The sequence below is a fragment of the Ptychodera flava genome, unplaced genomic scaffold, assembly GCF_041260155.1.
Source record: "Ptychodera flava strain L36383 unplaced genomic scaffold, AS_Pfla_20210202 Scaffold_57__1_contigs__length_852473_pilon, whole genome shotgun sequence".
NCBI lineage: Eukaryota > Metazoa > Hemichordata > Enteropneusta > Ptychoderidae > Ptychodera > Ptychodera flava.
In genome coordinates this window covers 603,525-626,004 of record NW_027248379.1, presented here as the reverse complement: position 1 = coordinate 626,004, position 22,480 = coordinate 603,525, and the positions used below count along the sequence as shown (strand labels likewise).

General features: G+C 38.6%; 1 protein-coding gene across 1 annotated transcript in view; it reads right to left on the bottom strand.

The window, feature by feature from the left end:
• The window catches only part of LOC139128518 (sonic hedgehog protein-like), a 40,827-nt gene extending 28,757 nt beyond the window's left edge, over window positions 1–12,070 (bottom strand). Inside the window, exon 1 of the mRNA XM_070694284.1 lies at window positions 11,405–12,070. Coding sequence (XP_070550385.1) covers window positions 11,405–11,719 — 315 coding nt within the window. The 5' untranslated portion in view covers window positions 11,720–12,070. The remainder of the gene's footprint in view (window positions 1–11,404) is intronic.
• Between the last annotated feature and the right edge of the window lie 10,410 nt (window positions 12,071–22,480).

Below are 22,480 nucleotides of genomic sequence, written 5' to 3'. Positions count from 1 at the left end.
CTTTAATTTAGAATTCAATTCCGTATCAATGATATCATTTCCATAGGATACTCGGTTGTCCATATTTCATCATGTAGTAGTCTAATACATCGTACTGGGTACTTGGCACTGAGAATACATATTTGCATTTTAAATGATCGTTCAAATTGTCACACACAGTAGTTTTTGTCTAGACAACAGACTATACCATTGATTTTATAACTTGTGTCAAAGCGCTTAGCAAAGGGCGCGCATTTGCTTTCGGTGGAATAGCGAACAGTACATACTGTGTTGCTGGCATTCGATTTAATTTGATCTAATTTGATTTGATTTGATTTGATTTGGAAGCACAGACATCTGAAGGCAGAAAGCATTCTTCTCTTTTTCAGTGTAGATGAAATACGGAAGAGTTTTATTCAAGACACATCCGTGATCTAACTACGGGCCATACTGATAGCTAACGGGTCATTTCATGAACGACAACCACGACTATTAAATGAGAAATAGACTGAATGCAACGATTCTAATGGCCACTTGTTATTACATAATTTCAAAATAGTTATCTCAAGTCTAGACAGGAAATAACTGCTTGTTGAGTCTATACTTTACGGTTTCTATAACGACAGATGAGGTTTTAAATAATTGCTTACTTTTCTGATATCAAAATTAAGGTCACTTTTCAGAGATTAAAATTCTGGCCACATCCAATGGAATGTGTCACCTTGAAGGTTCAAAGTGGCGTCTTTGAAAACAAGAGACAAACCCAGAAATCTCAGACGAGATGTTTAGGATTGTTGTGACAAAAAATGTTGATTTTACTGAAGTATGAGAACAATTCACCCGATAAAAGTTGAAGAAATTTAAAAGCACTCCTGAAACTCATCGAATTAATGTGTCGAGATCAAGAATGGCAGAAACTGACCAGATGGTAGAACGAGATAGATGTTGATTCAAGCCAGGTGTGGCAAAAATCGATTTTTGTCAGGACAGCGGAGGGTTGCACTGCCGATACATACTTGCAAAATAGTTTTCTAATAGTTGTCCATGTTTCTTGTTACGTCAATGCAAATGTGACGACATCATCGGTTTGTGTCGGAAATCAATTGTTGTTAATTAATTCAATATTTTTGGAAATATACTGAGCGAGGGTTAGAAATTGTCCCTGTTGTGATTTGAATAAAGAAAACGATTTTTTTTATTTCTCTACCTGTAAACACATTAAAGGTATTTCTATTTTGAAGCCGATATGACCTTTGACCTAGCAGGGTTAACTCTGCAAATGTTTGTCACATTTCATGCATACCATCTGCTAGTAAACTTCTATTACGTTATCATTTGTAGATATCAGAAGATTGTACTGGAACCGACAAATATTTCAGTGCAGGAGTATTTCAAGTATTTAATCACGTGCCGTTGAAAGCGATGCGACCAGCCGTGTGCAGTTGTCCCAAATAACCAATTGCAGTAATCTAAGGGAATAGCTTTGCTTGTGTGTTGTGACAATTTATGTTTGTCATAAAATCTCTATGAAGGAATCGGGTTCTGTTAATATCTTTACCTCTTTGAAAATGCCGGCACATATATAAATCAACGGTGCGCGGCTTTTGCCGCCTGACACCACTTAGGCATATTTTGTTGATTCAAAGATTAAAGCTGCTCAAATGGTGGAAACACTTGACATGCAAGTTGAACAGTTTTTGGCTGGGTATTGTACTTCATATTATCCTTTGCTAATACACTGTATCACGACTTTACTATCGACTTCATGTTGAATATCGGCAAATTCCACAACATTTGCCGTTAATCCTGTTGTTTAATCGTTATTGCTGTGTCCACAAAAGCCGAAAAATGTATCATTGATAAACACAAACAAACACCTTCAATAAATCAGTCGATCGATGCATGTGAATAGTTATCTCGCTATTTGTCTGTCAGTTTATCTGTCTGTCTGTCTGTCTGTCCTATCTGCCTTGTCTGTCTGTCTGTCTGTCTTAGCAGAGCATTGTTCTGAATTCATCTGGGTTGGGTTGGGTTTGCTGTAACGCTCGCATTGAGGTCATCATTAGTTGTGATGACCATTTCCCTTGCCCACAACAAAGCGTGTGAAATTAACGCCTCAACAATCGAGTAAAAATATCAAGTTATGAAATTAATTCCTAAGCCACCGAAAATAAACGAAGTTATGAAACTATTGCCAAAAGATCTGGTACAAATCACACTGTGTGTGGGTAGAATGAAGATTGTAAAATATTCTCCATGGCAACTTATGGCTTTACAGCCACGATTTACTTATTGTCCTTTTCAAATGAAGTCAAGCGGTTGTGCAAATTCTATCTGAGTGTTGAGTTGGCAGTTGAAGAATTTGGCCGATGAAAGCACACAGATACAGCTAAATCCATGCACTTTAAAACGATTTGATCACAAGGATTACAAAGGGTTGGAAAAAGCGGCTGTTTGTTTCATGTTAGGCAGGTACAGTCCAGAGATAGGCAACAAGGATACAGTTGCCCATGCAGTACTTTAGTACATGTGTTAGTATAATCTGAACTAGGAAGAACACACGAAAAAGCTATCGTACTTTGTATTGGGAGACATCACGGATGATGTAAAACTTGGCAAAAGCGTCTGGAGGAAGTCAGAGGAGAATTCGAACTCAAAGACAGAACATTCGATGCACTGCTTTCGAACTTGAATGGAAGACTCCTTACATAGATTTGAAATTCTGTCGATCCGACAACCTGGTCGGTATAAACAGTTCCAACAAAGAATACTTTGCAGCGTTTTGGCTGTGAGTGTATAGCTATCAGGGCAGGTATATCTAACTAAAACCAATCACTCAAACTACACAACAAGTCAGGTCAAGTGATTTGTTTTGCCTGATGGAGCTTCTAAAAGTTACAATTAACTCTATCACAAACCACAAACTTCCATCTTATTACTTGGACGGCCAGGATACTCTATCATCGATACTAAGTATACAAATCATCAATGATTTCATTTGACTTCAAATTTTATACATTTGGACAATGAAGCACCTGTTATGTTATCTTTATTTCATCTGTAACAGTCACGAGGATAATTTTTTACCAATGGCTGTAAACGTGGCATGTCTTGAAGTGATGGCCCGGTTGTTGTAATAAAGTCATCAAACAGACCAGACATAAAGATATTAACTTTGACAAGATTATGACCATACAGACAGACGGCTCCGATCGGAACTTTAAAAGTTGATTTGTAGAAATCAGTCATAGGGTAAATGAGAATAGAATTAGAGTGATAGCACCGTGCAACACAGTTACACTTCCGTTGGTCGCTATAAAAGCAGAATTGCTAATTGTTAAGATATCTATCTAATGGCGTCTGTAACTGCTGGCTGCAGCTGGCAGTTTTAACTGACGGTCATTTTGTCTTCTAACGAATGAATTTATTGTCATCGTCTTCGTTTCTCTTTCTTAAGAGAATGATTTCAATATCACGTCACATGAAAGCCAACTACACCTTGTTTAATATGTGCAAAATGGAAATGGAAATTTAGTCTCAAAGAACTGGACCCCTCTATTATAAACACTGGTAGTTAACGTTCTCTTTGGACCCCTCTAGTATAAACACTGGTAGTTAACGTTCTCTTTGGACCCCTCTACTATAAACACTGGTAGTTAACGTTCTCTTTGGACCCCTCTATTATAAACACTGGTAGTTAACGTTCTCTTTGCGCTCAGAGGCTGGTTGACATTTAAGAAGTAACTGCTGGCTTTAAATGATACCATCAGTTGAAAGAAATCAGTCAGACAGTCAGTGCATATGTCAGTGTCTATGTCAGTGTCTATGTCAGTGTCTATGTCAGTGTCTATGTCAGTGTCTATGTCAGTGTCTATGTCAGTGTCTATGTCAGTGTCTATGTCAGTGTCTATGTCAGTGTCTATGTCAGTGTCTATGTCAGTGTCTATGTCAGTGTCTATGTCAGTGTCTATGTCAGTGTCTATGTCGGTGTCTATGTCAGTGTCTATGTCAGTGTCTATGTCAGTGTCTATGTCAGTGTCTATGTCAGTGTCTGTGTCAGTGTCTATGTCAGTGCCTATGTCAGTGTCTATGTCAGTGTCTATGTCGGATCTATGTCAGTGTCTGTCAGTGTCTATGTCAGTGTCTATGTCAGTGTCAGTGTCTATGAAAGTGTCTATGTCAGTGTCTATGTCAGTGTCTATGTCAGTGTCTATGTCAGTGTCTATGTCAGTGCCTATGTCAGTGTCTATGTCAGTGCCTATGTCAGTGTCTATGTCAGTGTCTATGTCAATGTCTATGTTAGTGTCTATGTCAGTGCCTATGCCAGTGTCTATGTGTCTATGTCAATGTCTGTGTCAGTGTCTATGTCAGTGTCTATGTCAGTGTCTATTGGTGCATATGTATGCATGTCTATATACGTCGGAGTATTTTACTTTTTTTTATCCTTTCTCTAACTTTGTCATTGTATCTGACCAGTGTCTGACCAACGGTAAGTGTATCAATCCTGTAACGGCGTGATCAATCAAAGTTAAACATATGTTTGTGTGTGTGTGAATTGAAATTTGCATCAAAGTGACGACAATGACATCCAGATATGTATCTGTTAGAAGATGCGTTCATCAAAAGGTACTGCTTGTCAAATTATAAGAATGTGTGGATTCAATTGTTGGCCTGAATGGACTTCTTCGCGCGCTTATTCCTACAAAACGTTTGCGAACAATTTATAGCAATATATTGTCAAGGGATTAAGCTAGTACTTGTGCGTAGAGTTCATTCTGTGACAGTCACTTAGTTGCTTTGCTATGTACACGTTATAGGCAGATAAGAAGCAATAGAGACACACAGAGGTGGAATCATAGCTTAGATAAAAAACACTGATAAGAACACATCAAAAGGAATAAAGTGAACACCTCAGATATCTCTGATCTTTTTTCAAGTCTTAACAGTGTGTACTTTGTATAACCATGGATTCTCTTCTAAGTGTTTGAAACTGTCATTAGCAGAGCAGTCTAGGCTGAACTTTCAAAGGAAACCCATTCAGTGACTTCATGAATCACGTGATCATTGAGCGACGATCAAATGAATAGAGGGCTAGTCAATCAATGAATTAACAAGGGCCTAATGAATGAAAAGCCAGCAATTATGTTGACTTTATCAATAAATGTTGAATTTATCAATGAATATTGACTTTATCAATGAATGTTGAATTTATCAATGAATATTGACTTTATCAATGAATACATATCTGAATAAATGAGCAGTAGTTTGGTAACGTACAATTATTGCTTTATTTATTTCGCTTTTCGGTGAAAAAATATTCGATCAATGAAAAATGAAATAGCTTAGTTTGTCACGTGATAACCTGAATTTGTGTTTCGAAAGCAAATTTCCGTCAACCTAAGTATTTTGTAGTCAAGTGCAGCTGTCACTCGAAAAAAATTAAAACTGCCACATGATATTTTAGATAAGTTTGTCAGCACATAAGTATTATTCATATACACACAATGAATGGATTTCGCCTCATAAAATATAGTATTTTCCTACTGCTGAAAGTCAGTGATGCGATAAGTATGATTTGTGGACGAGGATTTACTCTTTCTTCTGAGTTTAGTCTCCTTTCAAAAACTTGTAAGTGTATTTCACGTCAGTTAAGAATTATCCTTGTTGAGAATTAAAGATAGTGGTACGATCGACAACAGTGAATCAGAAAGACATATTTCGAAGTGATAGGCTGTCTACCGTTAACATGGTAAGTTTTTTTTTCATTTCAAAAGTGATCCACAGATGCACTGTGCTTAAACTAGATACATCAGGACATATACACACCAATGAAAGACTTCCAGATTGTTTTTCACCTGGTGAGATTCTTGACACAATAATTTTGCTGAAATCGGTTAGTTTACATCCAAAATTGGCAACATTGTGTCGTAATTGACCCTTATCAAAAAAGGTATCCCTTTTGCGGACGTGAAACGCAGAACTGACCACAGCAAAGCCAAACCATGGGCCAGATTTCACTGTACTGACCATAGCAAAGCCAAGTCATGGACCAGACTTCATTGTATTGACCATAGCGAAGCCAAGTGATTGGCCAAACGTCACTGTACTGACCATAGCGAAGCCAAGTGATTGGCCAAACTTTACATCTTGACAACGGAATAACGATGGTCGTACATGTGGCCACTAAAAAGCAGACCAGTGTAAGTAATTTTTTTGGTCAAACTACAGAATGAGGTCAGCACGAAATGCTGCAAAAATTGAAAAATATTTGGTTCGGTTCCAGAAATTCAAACAAGGAACAGAAATACTTTTCGTTGTCTGACATTTTGTTACTGTAGGAGTTTAAATTCAAATTAGATTTGATCTGATGGAAAGATTTCAACCATGGACAGTAGTCTAGTGACTAGTCTGTGAATGAAGCAACCATACACAGTAGTCTAGTGACTAGTCTGTGAATGAAGACATAACGTAAACAGCGTAAAGGTGAAGAAAAGTTGCCAAAGTATTGATGAAAGTTTGGAGTAGAAGTCAAACAGGCCTTCGAGAAATTTCTCTCCTCTACACCCCTCCCCCCAAAACAGTAGTTACTATTACTAAGAGCCATTGCGGCCCTCCCCTGCATTGTAGAGCCCTCCCCTGCATTTGGACGTTTTAAAGTAGAGGTGGTGTTATAAATACCGAGACGTCGATAGGACACGTCAATAGTGTGTTCACAATGTCGACCTTGGTCAGTAGTTAAGTGGTACAAAAGAATGCCGATAAACAACATTTAGTAAAACGACGGCTAAAGTTTAAACGTTTTGACGCTAGCCTCAAATCGTAAATGGAATACCGCTTTATTGATATTTGTCTTAAAATAGGATATCCTGATTACTATTTTGAACCTCCTCATACGTGTTCTCTGTACCATCTCTCCCTCCCTACTACTACCCCCACCACCCTATGTTCTCCCTCCCCACTACTACCCCCACCACCCTATGTTCGTTTTCTTTCTTATTTTTCATGGGCAGTAAACCAATTGCAACACACTGCGTCATTGCACCATCACCAACCGTGGCTGTCGTTCACACAGAAATTACCCAACATTCAATTCAACAGTCAATGCCACATAGCGTTCTCATTGTTTCATCATTTCAAGGTCAACGCACTTTGTAAGTCATTTCGCGACGCAAGAAGTGGCAAGTACCACTCGAAGCAACACTTCACATGTGACTGTGGAGCAAATAAGAGAAATGATTACCACGACATCAGTGCCCTTGATTTGAAGAAAACCGGAATTCATATTTCTGGCCACCATTGGTTTAAGTAGGAGACATTTTCTTGGAATACAACTTTCCGAGTAGTATACCTTAAGAAAGTAAATAACAATGAATTCGACACAGATACTGTGTGTACTGCTTCAAAGTTCTAGTTTTGTCAGACAACGGACAGATGGTGAAACACTGTCTCCATCAGAAAACAGATATTTTTGGAGTGTTAATATCTACATCATGATTAAAAGAACTGTACATACCGATGTGAAATAGTAAGAACTATTATGAAATATAATTCATATTTATCAGTGATTCATTTTGATCCCAAGTTATATCGAAATTATAGGAATCAAAAATCATATATATGTATGTATGTATGTATGTATGTATGTATGTATGTATGTATGTATTATGTATGTATGTATGTATGTATGTATGTATGCATGTATGTGTGTCTGTCTGTCTGTCTGTCTGTCTGTCTATCTATCTATCTATCTATCTATCTATCTATCTATCTATCTATCTATCTATCTATCTATCTATCTATGCATTTACGTTTAACTTCGAAAGTAGAACTATATGAAAGAAGTTCCCAAATTACTTGTTTACCGTCGTTCTAAAATTTTAAAGATTTACATCCGTTTTACGTTCACGGACTTGTCTTAAAATGACGTAAATCAACAATGACCTTTGCACTTATCGGTACACGCATTACGACACTTTCTGTGGCGTTTCATGATAAGTTCTAATGCTGTCAATACACTTGACTTTGAAGTATTTACAAAGTATCAATTGACGTTAATTCCAGTGGCTCGTTTATGTCTCAGGTGTCTTCTTCACTCTCCTTTCAAATCATCGTTTTTGTCCCAAATTAAGAAATATATCAGATTTTATACAGCCTGGTCAGCACATAGAACCCAGAACAGTCACAGAGCGTAGCATAGAATCAAAAGTGTTCTTTTATTAAGAGTTAATCCAAATGATGACGTCCTATCAGAAAAACTTATCACACTACAAGGATTGAAAATGTCTAACGAATCACGTGATTACGTGCTGAAACAAATTCTTGATTTTCTTTCATACGAAGCGTGAAAATACGATAAAATAAAATGGATATAAGAAAAGTGGGTCCCCTCTCTTTTCTTTAAAATATACAATAAAACACATTTCCGGAATGGTTTGATGAGACGGAATGGTATTTCAGCTGCATTTTGAAAATGTTTTCAAGAAGGACATAAGGTTGTACTAGGCATACACCTCATCTCACTGCTGATCAAACTCATAACTCTCTTTCCAATCCTGCTCAGACTTTCACCCGAACACGTGACCCAAATGGCGCCTGCCATTATTTGTTTAATTGAGTCACGTGACCATGTACCGCGTCAAGGCCTGAGTTCATCTCTCAATGCCTAAGTTAAATTACGTCACAATTTCGTTAAAATTAACCATTTATGTACACATAAACTATGACATCAGCCAAGAGTATGAGAGTTTGCAAAGATGGAGAGAGACAAATGCTGTGTGTCTATCCATAACTGTCAGGCGTAGGCAGGTTGAATCGCTTCACTGTCTTTGTGGTACTGTAATTTGTTAAAATTCTGTGGGATTCAATTTGTCTTAATCAGAGTAAATTCGATAGATACTAAAATAGAGTGGCTTTTTGGCTAAGAGTATAGAACTTTTACATGCAAGGCTTAAAGACAGGAAACGACAATCACTTACAGAAGAAATTCCAAATAAAATTATAAGAATCTTGATGAGTTATCATAGAGAGAATTCGACATCAAAAATATGAATCGGTAAGGAAAACGAAATTATCGCAGATAAAATAGCCTCAAATTGTATTGCATTGTGAAGCAACTTGACGAAATTATCGAACGGAAATACGGCTAAGGAAAGGAAGTGTTACAGTAGGAAGACGAGTTACAATGAAAGGGTCATCTTGAGTTGGACAAAAATAGTAAAATATTGTCAGCTTAATTTAGATTCAGACAATTCCTGACACCTTGGTTAAATCGGATAATGTAAAGAAACCTTGTAAATTAAGAATGTGAATGATGTCGGGGCGTCAAACTGAAAACGTCCCACTCAATTCATCTCCGAATTTATGGTTAATTATTTCAATGGCGTAGAGGCGTCCTTCAAAATTAAGCATTTGTGAACTGTAACCATGGAAATAGATGACAAAGTGACTGTTAGTCGGCAAAGATGGCCTTAAAATAGGGTTAATTTATGAGAGTCTAAGTGAGGCAAATCTCTCTCTATCTTAGTGATCGAAGTCAGTGAGATGTGTCTTCTATGCAAATGAGACGTCGACTATTACGTCGCTCTGACTGCGCATTGTATCTTAAATGCACTGTGTACTGACTACAATGATAATCGTTTATAAAAATACACCGTTTGATCAGTTTATAAGATGTCTAATTTTATGAAGACACAGCGTCCGCCAGCCTTCACACTTTGTAATAATTAAATCTAGCCCTATCCAATAAACATTGACCGTATTCATTCATAAAGTTGGCATCCTTAGCCTTACTACGTGAGCTGAAGTTTAATGTCGACTTCTTACAGTTCACATCCCATAGGTAGCGATGGCCGTGTCGTAGATTTGACATCCCATAGCTAGTGATAGTACAACATTGCATGAATTAAACTCACAAAGTATGCGATCACAAAGTGTGTAAATTACAGCTTTGTGATTTCTCTCTCGATTTGAATCTCACAGAGTCTGAGGAAAAATGTCTTATTCGTCTGTAAGGATTTCCTCTTCCATTATTTATATCTTCATCATGACAGTTCATGAGAGTCTCGTCTTAAATCGCAGTGATTCAATCAGTCAATCAATCATTCAATTACTCAATCAATCAATCAACTATCCCTTTGAAGTTATTGATCATTGTATACACTGTAAACAATGCGGTGTTAATTGCTCTAAGATATCCACAGTGGCCTACTCCAACTGTTTCAAGCTAAAGATCAGCTTTATTTTGACGCGATAGGAACCAGATCCATTTTGTCAGCGAAAATGTTGCAATCGTTTAATTTGTCATAATTCTGGCGTGGAAAAGACTAATTCTTTGAAACCACCGAATATCGAGCAAGCACTCACCAGGGACTCGACCTATGCGGTTTTTTTAATTCTGTGAACTTGCCACTGCAGTCAATTATAAAGCAAGCAGCATGTACAGAATGCACCATTGATCGGTTGAACACTAACAGCAATATACGTGATTTAACTGCATTGGATCCCTAACTACTACACACAGTTTTATCTTTACAGTCCACCGTCTGTTTTCAAGCATGCTTTTTGTCAGCACACTGTGTACACACTTTACTGTGAAGCCGACGTTTACAATGCTGCGGCCTGTACAAACACCGGTTCATTGGCCCTCAAACAGTGTAAGCACCAAACAAAATCCACGACATAATTAGACAATGCTGCAGACAGGTCAATCTGTATTAGTTTTCAAAATAAAACAACAAAATTCAGTATTGGTGAGACTAATGCCAAGAACAAGTTACGAGAAATTCCTTCGCTTTCTGCTTGAAATTCTTGTCGAGGTTAAGGTGTGAGTTGAAAAGCGCCGATCTGGATTTTAACACAAGCGTATTACTGCTGTGTACACTGCCATTAACTCCGGCAGTAGCGCTGACAGAGTACATGGGAACAACTTATAGTATTCAAGGCACGAAATTAAAGGTTTCATTAAGGAGAACCCATGACAGTGACCAAGACGAAACAAGAATACAGATTGTAATCAGTGAGAAGAATTATTGAAGTCAATCCCGAGACACGAGGGGACTGTGCACTGTGAGATCAACGCACAGCTGACGAGGCCGTTCCACCTCACAGTATTCATATATTACTTATTAAAAAACGTGTTAAGATTAGAGTAAAGCACGGTGGAAGCCAATACTGATAAGTACGCACGTTGACTGTTGTTTGTCAGTGATTTTTACAAAGCCATAACATGGAAAACGCCGTGTCTAACACGGTCCGACTAACTGGAGCGCGTGTCGTCTTTTGTCTGCAGTTTAGAGCAAAGAATAGAGCATTTAGAAGTCGATCTTGATAGCCACGGTTAGTTTTGGCGTCTGACAATGGATCCCGAGAGAGGTCTATTCAAGCTCAATTACTGTAATTCTTATTGACATGAAATTAGCGAACTTACCTGTGTCATCAGCCGATCAGCTCCTGTGCCTTCCTCGTCTTTAAAAATGATATCTGAGTTGTGGTTAGGTGTCAGCTCCTTAAATCTTTCATCGTCTCGAGTAATTCTGCCTTCAGGTGCCCCGCTAGCACCCACCGTGTCTTCAGATATCTTAGGCGTATACTGTTTGTACACAAAAGGTGATAATCGACTAGGTCCCCGCGGGTTAGGTGAGTTCCGACCCGGGCCGCAAGCCTGGGTATCGGACAAGAGAAGACAGAAGACTATGGACAAAACTAAAATAGTCTGCTTGAATTTCATACTTTGACGATACATTGATGAAGAAAACTCTGTTTAAGAAGACGTTACTTCATCTCGTCTGAAATGTGGTTTGGAAATGTCCTGTCATATATGCACAACGTTATAGCAGGGACAGCTTGCAACCATCACAGATCATAGCACCTGTGCTGCGGCACACCTATATATATGGACTGAGAGTCGCGCCTTGCTGGTTGGAGACTTTCACAATCCTGAAAAGAGTGGCGGGTTCCTTCAAGGTAGAGCCGATAGCGATGGTGTAGTCTTCTCTCTTCACAATCTGTCAAACACTAAGACTTCGCCAAAAATCAACACGGTATTCACACAGACACACATACACATACTCGCACTCTGATTGGTCGCTGTGTTCTGATAGATGTCAAACACTCATTATAGAACACGGTGACAACCCATGCCGGGCTGGAGAGCTCGCCACTCACCGTTTTCCACAAAATGTGGAGTTTACCCTTAAACCTTGAAACTAAATAAGAACATCTTGGCATATTCTATGAACCTGAGCAAATCAACGAACAAGCTTAAGGTTTTTGCAGTCACTAACAAATGTAACTCAAAAGTCAAGTCCCCAGATTTACACTTGAACTTCGTACTCATTATAAAACTCCATTTGAAAACCATTTTATGCAGAATCAGAAAAGTAGATAAACAGTTTTCACATTTATATCATTTTGTGCATTGTTTAGCCTTTCCATAGATTTCAGTGATTTCGCAGCGATTTGTAAGTTTTAGGAGAGAGAGAGAGAGAGAGAGAGAGAGAGAGAGAGAGAGAGAGAGAGAGAGAGAGAGAGAGAGGGGAGGGAGCAGGTGGGAGGGAGCAGGTAGTATATTTCGCTCGGTAGACTTGATGATATTATAAAGCTTCAACAAACTGATCCATGGATCAGTTTGTTCCATGGAACAAACTGATCCATGGAACAAACTGATCCATGGAAATGTATTCTGGTGAAATAATTGCAATAATTGCATATGACGGTGTTGGTCTATCGTTGTAGAATGAAGAATTTTTAAGTGATGACAAATTTACATCAGTCGGAGAAATTTCTGTGAATTTATCGATGATTTGACACGACTTATCCACAACTGTGATTGACTTGGTGCGTGAGCGGTGCACCGTGGTTTGTAAAGCGCACCGGTAGTGTTCCCGTTAAAAGTTGCCGTCCACATTTTGACGTTCAGGTTTCTGAGCAAACATTTCACATATCCGTCTCCAAGGTTACCTGTCTGTAGGCACTCTAGGTCAATGACAAAACACTAATTTTGTAATTACCTTGAGTGGCAGAAGAAAGGTAAGGCTTACTTTCAGTACCTTGTTGTAACTGTACACTAAATCTAGATTACTGCCTATGAGGGCGCTAGACATTTAACGATGCTATGTATTTTGGTGCGGGCAGTCTGCACACAGACTTGGCTGGTTTCATAAATCGCTTGAGTTTATGAGATAATACGCAGTGTGTTCTCGGCGTCAAGTATCTATGGCTGTAAACCCCAACTCTTAATTCTCGATGTAAAATGATTTCAACAGAAAAGTAAAAAATAAAATGACGCTGTGATGGAGTAAATGTCTGTAGAAGTGACTTTGAACCACGGTCCTTACACAAAGGACCGTGCTTTAACAAGACAAAGTAATGATTTGCAAGTAATGATAGGAAAGTCTCTGATTCATTGCGGAAGCAGCAAATTGAATGCGATTAGCGGGTTATCTGTTGAAGGGGCGGATAAACTCCTCGACATTACGGTAAAAAGGCGGGTACCTAGGTCGAGTCTGCCGCTAGGATTTCCCACGGACTGAGTGTCAACACACACTGCACACCTTATGTCAATGGACACACCCTCATCCCTTCCTTCCAAATACTTGTAATATTTTACTCCATAAAACTGACCCTGGTTTACCGATAAAGGTACTTCTAATTTCATCACGTTTCCGCTAAGCTCCACGACCATTTAAGTGAAGATGTGGTCTCCTAATTTGCCAAGGAATCTGTTGCCAAGGAATCTGTATACATTCTATGCTTTATGTGGGTCCATTATGAAGACAAATGTTAAAGTTACACGTCCATCTAGAGTTACAGCGTCCTAGGTGTGATGGTTGGCATCTCGACTAGACGTTACGTATTTTTGAAGGAAGTGTTTTATAACGTGTCGCCGTATTAAATGCTAAACGTTTTCACCTCAATCATGAAAAACATTAAAAATTGGTGGTTAATTTTCATTAGTTGATCATCTAACTGTCTTATTGAACAGAAACCTAGTATTAAAGTTCGAATAATTGGTTAGGGACTTGATTGAATTCAAAGCCATCGACATTACAACCGACTTTGTTTGTGGTCATCCTAGCAACCAGCCAGACTGCTGATGGTGTCATTGCAAATATATTGCAATAAAATTGACAAAAAGCAAATGTCTTTGATGTAGAAACCGCCAAGACGAGTAAACGTTAGAACATTGAAGAGCATGAAAGACCTTAATCATGAAATGCATTGTAACGTTACACCGTGAAATTCTTTCCAAGACAATCAATGACTTTACCCATAATACAACACCGGCTGAGAGTTTCAAGGATTTCACGGCATTTGTTGAGAAACCTTATGACGTTGCAGTGGAAACTGTGGCTTTTACCAACGGGTCACCGTGTATTTGATATATTTTTACAGAACATCGACAAGACATGAAAGCGGAGAAAATATCGCTTGCCTGAAGTCGAACTATAGAAAATTGTGTGCATGTATTGGAATAAGTGCCTTAGCTTCAGTGCTATTGAGGATAGTCACTTAATTAGATAGAAAAATATTTGTCCTCCAATGAAAGCACCGCCGATAAAATCCACGGAAATGTATTTGTTCTTAGCGTGTACACGAAATCCAAGAGTGACGTAATATGCACTTGTGCTGGCTAAAGCTCTGTCAAGTTGCCAACTGAAAGGTATTCAAGGTTCTCCTAGAACAGTAGAACGGTCTAGATAGCGTTCAAATGAAAGCTACCTACAATATGACAAACTGCGACAGTATCGTAAAATACTGTATTGCTATCGTAAGTTATGGCAAATTCTGGCAGTTTTGGTTCTTGCCAGAAAGCGTCGTCTGAGGGGTTTTAATGAGAGAGAGAGAGAGAGAGAGAGAGAGAGAGAGAGAGAGAGAGAGAGAGAGAGAGAGAGAGAGAGAGAATTCAAGTTGAAAGTAATGAATTGCACCGAACAGAGAGCTACAGGGGATAAAGTAGATGCCAGTGAAGGTAATGGGGATAAAGCCGTCAAGTGTAAACATTGATATAAATTAAAATAACTGTGATCACCTTTATATCTGCGGCGCCACTAAGTACTATATCTATTGTTCATAAGTAAGTTGAGTCACACAAAACGTAATTGCGGTCTACAAATTGCTTACAATGGATCTGCCTTCACTTCCTGACAATCATTATTCTACTTATTCTTCTTAATCCTTACTCCTAGCATCTCTGTGACTTTGTGGTCCTAACGTCATGTCTCAGCTCTCCGTCGCCAAAGAACAACCACAACGTGTAGACACAAACTTTTAGCAACTGTTTTACAAATTGTCATCTTTGTGTCTCTGTGCGACCCACAGAGAAAACCTTCGAGTAGTTGAAAATGTCCTGAACGCGCCGTGTCCTGCGTATACACGACGCCTGCTATTGTTCAAATCTTTGAAAAAAGTGGCACTGGGCGGCAATATTGAAATGAAACTGTGGACCACTTGTAGCGTATCCGGCACTTGAGTGAGACAAAATTCTGTAGTGTTCAATCATGTCACCTAGACGTGAGTGACTAGTGTCTTGAGAACTCTACCAATAGCGCTACCAACCTGTCGCCCTTTGTTTTCAACAAAAAAGACCATCTTTCAACCCCGATAGGCTTTCAACAAATGTCTGACGGGGTACAGTCTTTAAGGGGACACCCGTGAGGCGGGAAGCAAAACTTGTAAAGAAAGCCAGTCGTTTTGGAAGCAGAGAGCCCTGGGCACGGCTTAGAAGCTAGAGAAAAACCATACAATAGATGGCAGTAGACGTCAGCAAGTGTTTGTCTAATGAGTGTGTCGTGAACAACTCTATAGCCATGCTGAGATTTACACTATTCAATTCTCACAGCAATTTGGTGACAGCAGGGAGACTGGATCTATTCATTAAACTAACCTGGTCTGTAAGCAAGCAGGCAGCGCATTTAATTCCTTTGTGCCGACAGTGGATGCCAGACAATTGAACACATACAAAGACCCTCAAATCAAGCTAGCCTTCTACTTTGTTTGCCATAATATGCCATCTTGTTCGGTTTTGTTGAAAAATGCTAACGACACCAGACCGATTGTGGCCCGGGGCAAGACTCGTTGACTTAACAACATAACAAATCTCAGAAGAAAGCCAGGCCTAGAATGTCAAAACATTCATTTATATTGGCCGTTAATAGGCTTATCTTGACTCTCTCATCTCTCATCGAGTCAATTTTCCTGACCATTGCCATCAACTCTTCAACTTTACCGGCTTTTCCGCCATGTCTTGAGTTTCCTATGTCAGCGAACTTTTGAAAACTTTTCTAGTGTGTTTTTGTAACCCATTGGATCGAAATTCTACTCTCCATACTACCAAAGTCTGGCGTTAATGTTTTACAAAAACCTCTTCTGTCGAATCAAAATTCGATTTGATGAAGTATACCATTTACAGCTGACAGAAATTATAAGAAGTTCAAGTCAGCCATATCTAAGTTTTGATCTCTTTCTTCCTCGTCTTTGATTGGTCAAGTAATACATGATATCTGTCTCGTACAGACGTGAGCAATCAGTCTGACTATCGGGACTTCTCTAAAGCAAGCTTATTTCATTTTATTTCATCATGTACAAAATGCACATCTTTTTCCATACCAATGTCATTATAAGACTCGACCGTGACCGAAGTCAAATTGACGTGTTGTACAATGCTGCTTCTTGTAATATGTCTACAATGCATGAAAGAAATGTCTTCCAGTCCATGGGTTATACAGAATTATTCCGTGCACAGTGTCATCTTGATTATGTCCACACAGCGTCTTGATTATGTCCATACAGCGTCTTGATTATGGCCATATAACGTCTTTATTTTGGTCATATAGCGTCTTGATTGTGGCCAAATAGTCTCCATTTGCTATCACGTGACATGTCAAGTGTTCGAAGCAAATCTTTATCTCTACTTTTCTCAATGGTCAGTTGACCTCAATGGTCAGTTGACCTCTATTCAAGTTGACCCAGGATTGTCCCTAGCGACCCATGGTCGTTCACATCGTCATCCATCCGTTATTACATACCATAAAATATCTATGTAGTCACGTGATGTCACGCTAAAAGCAATTTTGTGACTTTGCTGTTGGACGAACACGATGATGACATCATTGCCAATGTCATGCAGCTAGCAATAATTAACCGTATGAAGTGTTTGGCGAAATAGACAGAATATTGTAATTAATTTACAAGTCTTGCAGTTTGATGGATACGATACGCTATACTCGCTGCCGCGTAATTGCCACAAACTTATCAAACACGGCACCGTACTCTCTGTGTTGGGGAAAACGAAATGGAAAGTCCCGTAGAGATAATTTGCGTTCCTATTTGTGAGGAAAAGGAATACTTTTGGCTAACTCTCAGGGATTGTGAAATCAAGGAAGGGTGCAGGGATTCTATTTCAAACAATCCTGTCCGTGAAATACTTTGAATTCTGAAATTTTTACCTGCATTGGGGAAGTTGAAGTCATCCCATGAATTTTGTAAATAAGGGTGTGTTTTTCCTGACTGCTTTCTTAAGAAACCAGTGAAAGGAAGTCTATTTTGAAAAGTTGAACAAAAAGGATTCCTGAAATTTTCCAGAACAAGACTTATCAAGTCAGCAATGCTGTCAATATCGTCATCGGAGTTGTCGACAAATTGAATTTGACGGAAACTCAACAATGGTAATTGAAGTGCTGTAGTTTACAAACGCCAATAACCGTCTTTTACAACCTCATCTTATTCCTTCAAGATGGATAAATTCTACATAAGTATCTTCATTTCATAAAACCTGCAGAAACACACTTTGTACTGACGGCGTCGTTCAGTATATGTGTCATGAAAATGTAATAAGTCATTTTGAAACACCATTCCCTTCTTTTCCATAATTGTTAGAAACTTTGTCAAATACAGTATGGTTAAGGTTATGTCAACAATATACTACATAATAGACTACTTTATTCATTATTTCTACTTCACTTCACTTTGAATTTGACCAAAATGACAGAGCGTTGAACAAGGCCGAACGCCAACTTATTTCAAACAACGAAGGGGGACACAAGAGTTAATCATTTGTCTCTCTGCTATACCATCATTTACATAATGCATTTCAAACCACAGCCACTGCACAGCGTGTCTTAAAAGTGATCAAAGGTGCAAAATCCCCGGACAGCCAGCGGTACAACATACATGTTTGATAAACACACTACAGTTAGTTCTAATATCGATTAAAAAGCGAAGATTTTTCCTGTTATCCAAGAATTGCGTCGTGAAAACAAGCCCGGAGCTAAATCAGTAAACAGGATACAAGGATAATTGTTTTGTTTCTGTGGAAAAAAGTTGACTTTTGCTTTGATGATTTCAATGGCGGCACACTTTGCGAAGACAGAAAGTTACAGCATGCCCGGATATCTTGTAAGTTACGTCGTTGGAACTGTTCCATCGGCTAAAGTTCAAAAATCTGACCTTGGCATTCTGAAATCCACTCCCTCTTTTTGACAAAAGGAACCCTAATTGCATCTTTTCATGAACCGCACAGAAAACCATCTAATGTTCAATTTCCTATATAAATATTTCATTTATGCAAATTGTATTAATGAGTATGCAAATTAGTCCATAATTACTCATTACCAATGCAGAATGTTTATGGGTCTAAAATAGTGTACTATTTATAGAAAACTCCGCTATAATTGGTTTGTTTCGTCAAGTTCATCCTAAATTATGTAGCGTGTCTAATAGCTACTGACAGCAACTTTGTAATATTTTTGAAAAGCCGTTGAAGTTAGCAAAGTATTTTGTTTGTTTTTGACGGAAAGTTGGAGTAAACTATCAAATTGACAGTTCCAAATAGATGTTGCAATTGAAAGATTTCAATTATCCAAAGCGGCTGATAATTGACAGTATTGTATTTATTTATTTTCATTCAGATCGTCTTCCTGTTGACTTTCTAGATTAAATTCACCGTACCTATCATCGGATTCACCTATCATCGGAACTGAAATCGGGTGAATCAGCCAGGAAGTTGATTTTAGGTCAACTTTTCAAATATATCGCAGCTTTGCAGTCTTATCGTCAATATAATGCCTTTATCTAGGCTGACTTTACACTGCCTTTCATGGATAGACTATTTCTGGCCTTGCCGGAAGTTGCCGTATCTTGCGATGACTTGTCACTATAGTTCACCTAACACCCAATCCATTTCTCTGTAGACACGCACCTTCTCATCACACACAACAAAAATCACTTGAAGAGATCGATTCTTTGAGACGATAACTCAGTACTGAATCGAATGTTTGCATGGCGTATTGAATGACGTCACCATGTAGAAGTTTACAAAAAAGGAAGTTTCGTTCAGAATTGAACAAAGTCTTAAGTTTAGAAACTAAGTATGTTGACGAGAATGAAATCTCTCGCAAAATTGACACGACATCCAATATTGTGAAAGCAACTCTAGAAACTCAAAAGTTCAATTTTACAAAATGCCGTTGCTTGATATATGTGGTCGTATTTGTGTGACATACACCTTACTGTTCACCGTGGATTCTGTAATTGAACCACCATTCACACTCTTATTTTGGGATTTGTAGTGGACATTGTTCAGGACTTTGTCAAGGTTTGGATAATTTGTCCAGTTGCATTGATTAACTCATGTTGTAAAGTCAGAAGATCTTTGTACTCTGTGAGTTGGTGTCTTAAATTTTGAAACCAGATAGGCATTAAGATGCTTTTGTAGAAGGCGGCAGTTGAAACACAAAAACGTTGCCGGGGCTTTACGTTGGTCCAGTTGCATGCTATAGACTGAACAATGGATTTAAAAGCAGAATTCTTTGCATTAGACTCGATGCACTACTCTGAAATAGTATGTAATGGACTGGCAAGCATATCAGATATCACTAGCTATGCCCTGAATAACAACTCAATGTATGCCAAGAGACAAACCCTATGGTGACGTACCGACAATGAAACGTAAAGCGATGAGTGGAATTCATTTAGCAATGCTAGTGTCACTGATCTTCTCTTCCGTTGGTTTACTCTGCGATGTCGGACACTCAGTGACTGGACCTGACACCCACTGACTGCAGTGCAAGTGTCCTTTTTTACTCTCCATCTAAGCTTTGAGCGATATTTCGTTTTTTACATACCGCATTGTGAACTACACCATGTTGCCATAAAATTCGCGGCGCAAATTTCTATGAAAATGTGTATTCATGGTCATGCTGAATGTGGTACATGTAATTTGAAACAGTGAGGTCTGGCATTGAGCTGTAAGACCGTGCGTACCAGTGAAAGCTTTGAACAGAGGTGTTGATGAAACTTTTTAAGAAGGTTTGATTTGAAAGTCATGGACACATCTGAAACTAACATACCGCTGACGAAATATTCAACAGCTTATCCCCCGATGCAATCTGACCATAAATGTCTTTTTGCAATCTCTGTCTGGTAACATGCGATTCATTATAGGTTGTTTTCGTCATCACTGAAATAAGGACATTCAACTCACCTAATATCATTCTAGAATATACCTGTGAATATATACCAACCGGAGAATTAGTCTCAACCTGGCCCTATAACCCACCGAACACGTTGACTAAACCTGCCGATCTTGACGGTATCAGGATTGCTACCTATTGTATATTTACAACCAGAAAACCATTATAACCAACGTTATGGACGGTTAGACCAGTGTAGAGTTAGCGGTAGTGTAGCGTTAGGGACGGTTAGACTAACAATCCTGATATTGGTAACGTTGAAATTCAAATTTATCTCTAATAAATAAATAAATAAATAAATAAATAAATAAATAAATAAATAAATAAATAAATAAATAAATACCATGGTGGCCTAGGAGCAGCGGCACTATTTTGATTTTCAACTAAAGTTCATTGACAACAGTTACTGTTTCTGACACAACGATGACGTTTCAAATAACCACTTTTCCCATTGATTGATTGATTGATTGATTGATTGATTGATTGAACTCTTGAAGATTATGTTTAACGTCAAAATATATTTGAACAATAACAGAGCTTAAAGCAGCAGGTTCTGTTCCAGCTTTAACTCTGAGCAATTTGACTAACTGACCAACATTGCAATTTGACTAACTGACCAACATTGCAATTTGACTAACTGACCAACATTGCAATTTGACTAACTGACCAACATTGCAATTTGACTAACTGACCAACATTGCAATTTGACTAACTGACCAACATTGCACACATTTCAAAGAAGAACAAACTAATTATTAAATTACATAAACAGTCAATGTGAACAGCCACTAATGCCAGAACCAGGGATTGGAGACTGCCCCTTTAAGTAGGTAAAACTGTCTGAAGTAAACGGACGAACATCCTGGCATCAGTGGCATCCAACCGACGTACGTAGATATGCGTCCATGACACGAAGAAGTTTAGATTTGTGATTACGATTTCTACCTGGCCTTAGTTAATGTCGTCAACAGTATGCGTGTCTACAACATCGAAGGTATACGTGTCGATGGCATGGACGCTATACGTGTCAATGGCACATGGGATTAAAACGAAAACATAACTGCCTACATGTATGGACAGACAGATCTGTACCACATTGACAACGATAACTTAGCTAAGTAGTGTGGCAACGGTAACCTGGAAACAGACATTAAACTGTCTGGATAGAATAACTAATCTTGGTTAGTAACAATACTGACTTAAAAGCCTTACTACAGTTTAATAGACTTCGATTGATGTTCGCTCACTTGATCTATGACTCAGCGATCTCGGCAAATGATGTGTCTATTGGGAGAGGCATGGATGTTCTAGTTTGGATCACGGTGTCAACACCTGTCTTGAAAATCTTACCAGTCTCCATATCTGCTACAATACTTAGAGTCTCCTGCCATTTCTATGGTTATCCTGTTACTGGTATCAACATTTATCATTTCAGTTTATTTGAAAACGAAGTCTCTAGTTTTGATATCGTCTGTCATGTACCATTGCCCATTCTGTTTGCAGTTTCACATCGTCATTCTACTCAATATACTCTGACTGTCTGTTCTCAATTCTAACTTTTACTTGTGTTTGGCAATGTCTGTTCATACATCTGCGTATGACATTCTGAAGCTGTGATTGGTCAGATGTTCGTTCACCTCTCAGTTCTAGCATTATTGGACTAAGTACACGCCAGGTGGTTATATTGATTGCTATAGCAACATATCCGCCCATCAACATGGTAGAAATCAATGACCATAAATACAACAACTGCAAAAGCAAAGTCAACTGTGCGTACAAATCGCTTAATTGATCTCTCTCCAATCATAACTATGGACATTTCAGCATGGCCATGTAAAACTGGACATTTCAGCATGGCCATGCAGCTGTATATTACATTTATGGAATAGAGGTTCACTGTTATTTACGTCTTTTTATTTTACCGTTACCCTGACCTAGGTCCACTTTGGTCTGTACTTTCAAATAATGACTTCTTCTCCAACGCCCCGCCTCCCTCCCTCCCCCCCCTCTCTCTCTCTCTCTCTCTCTCTCTC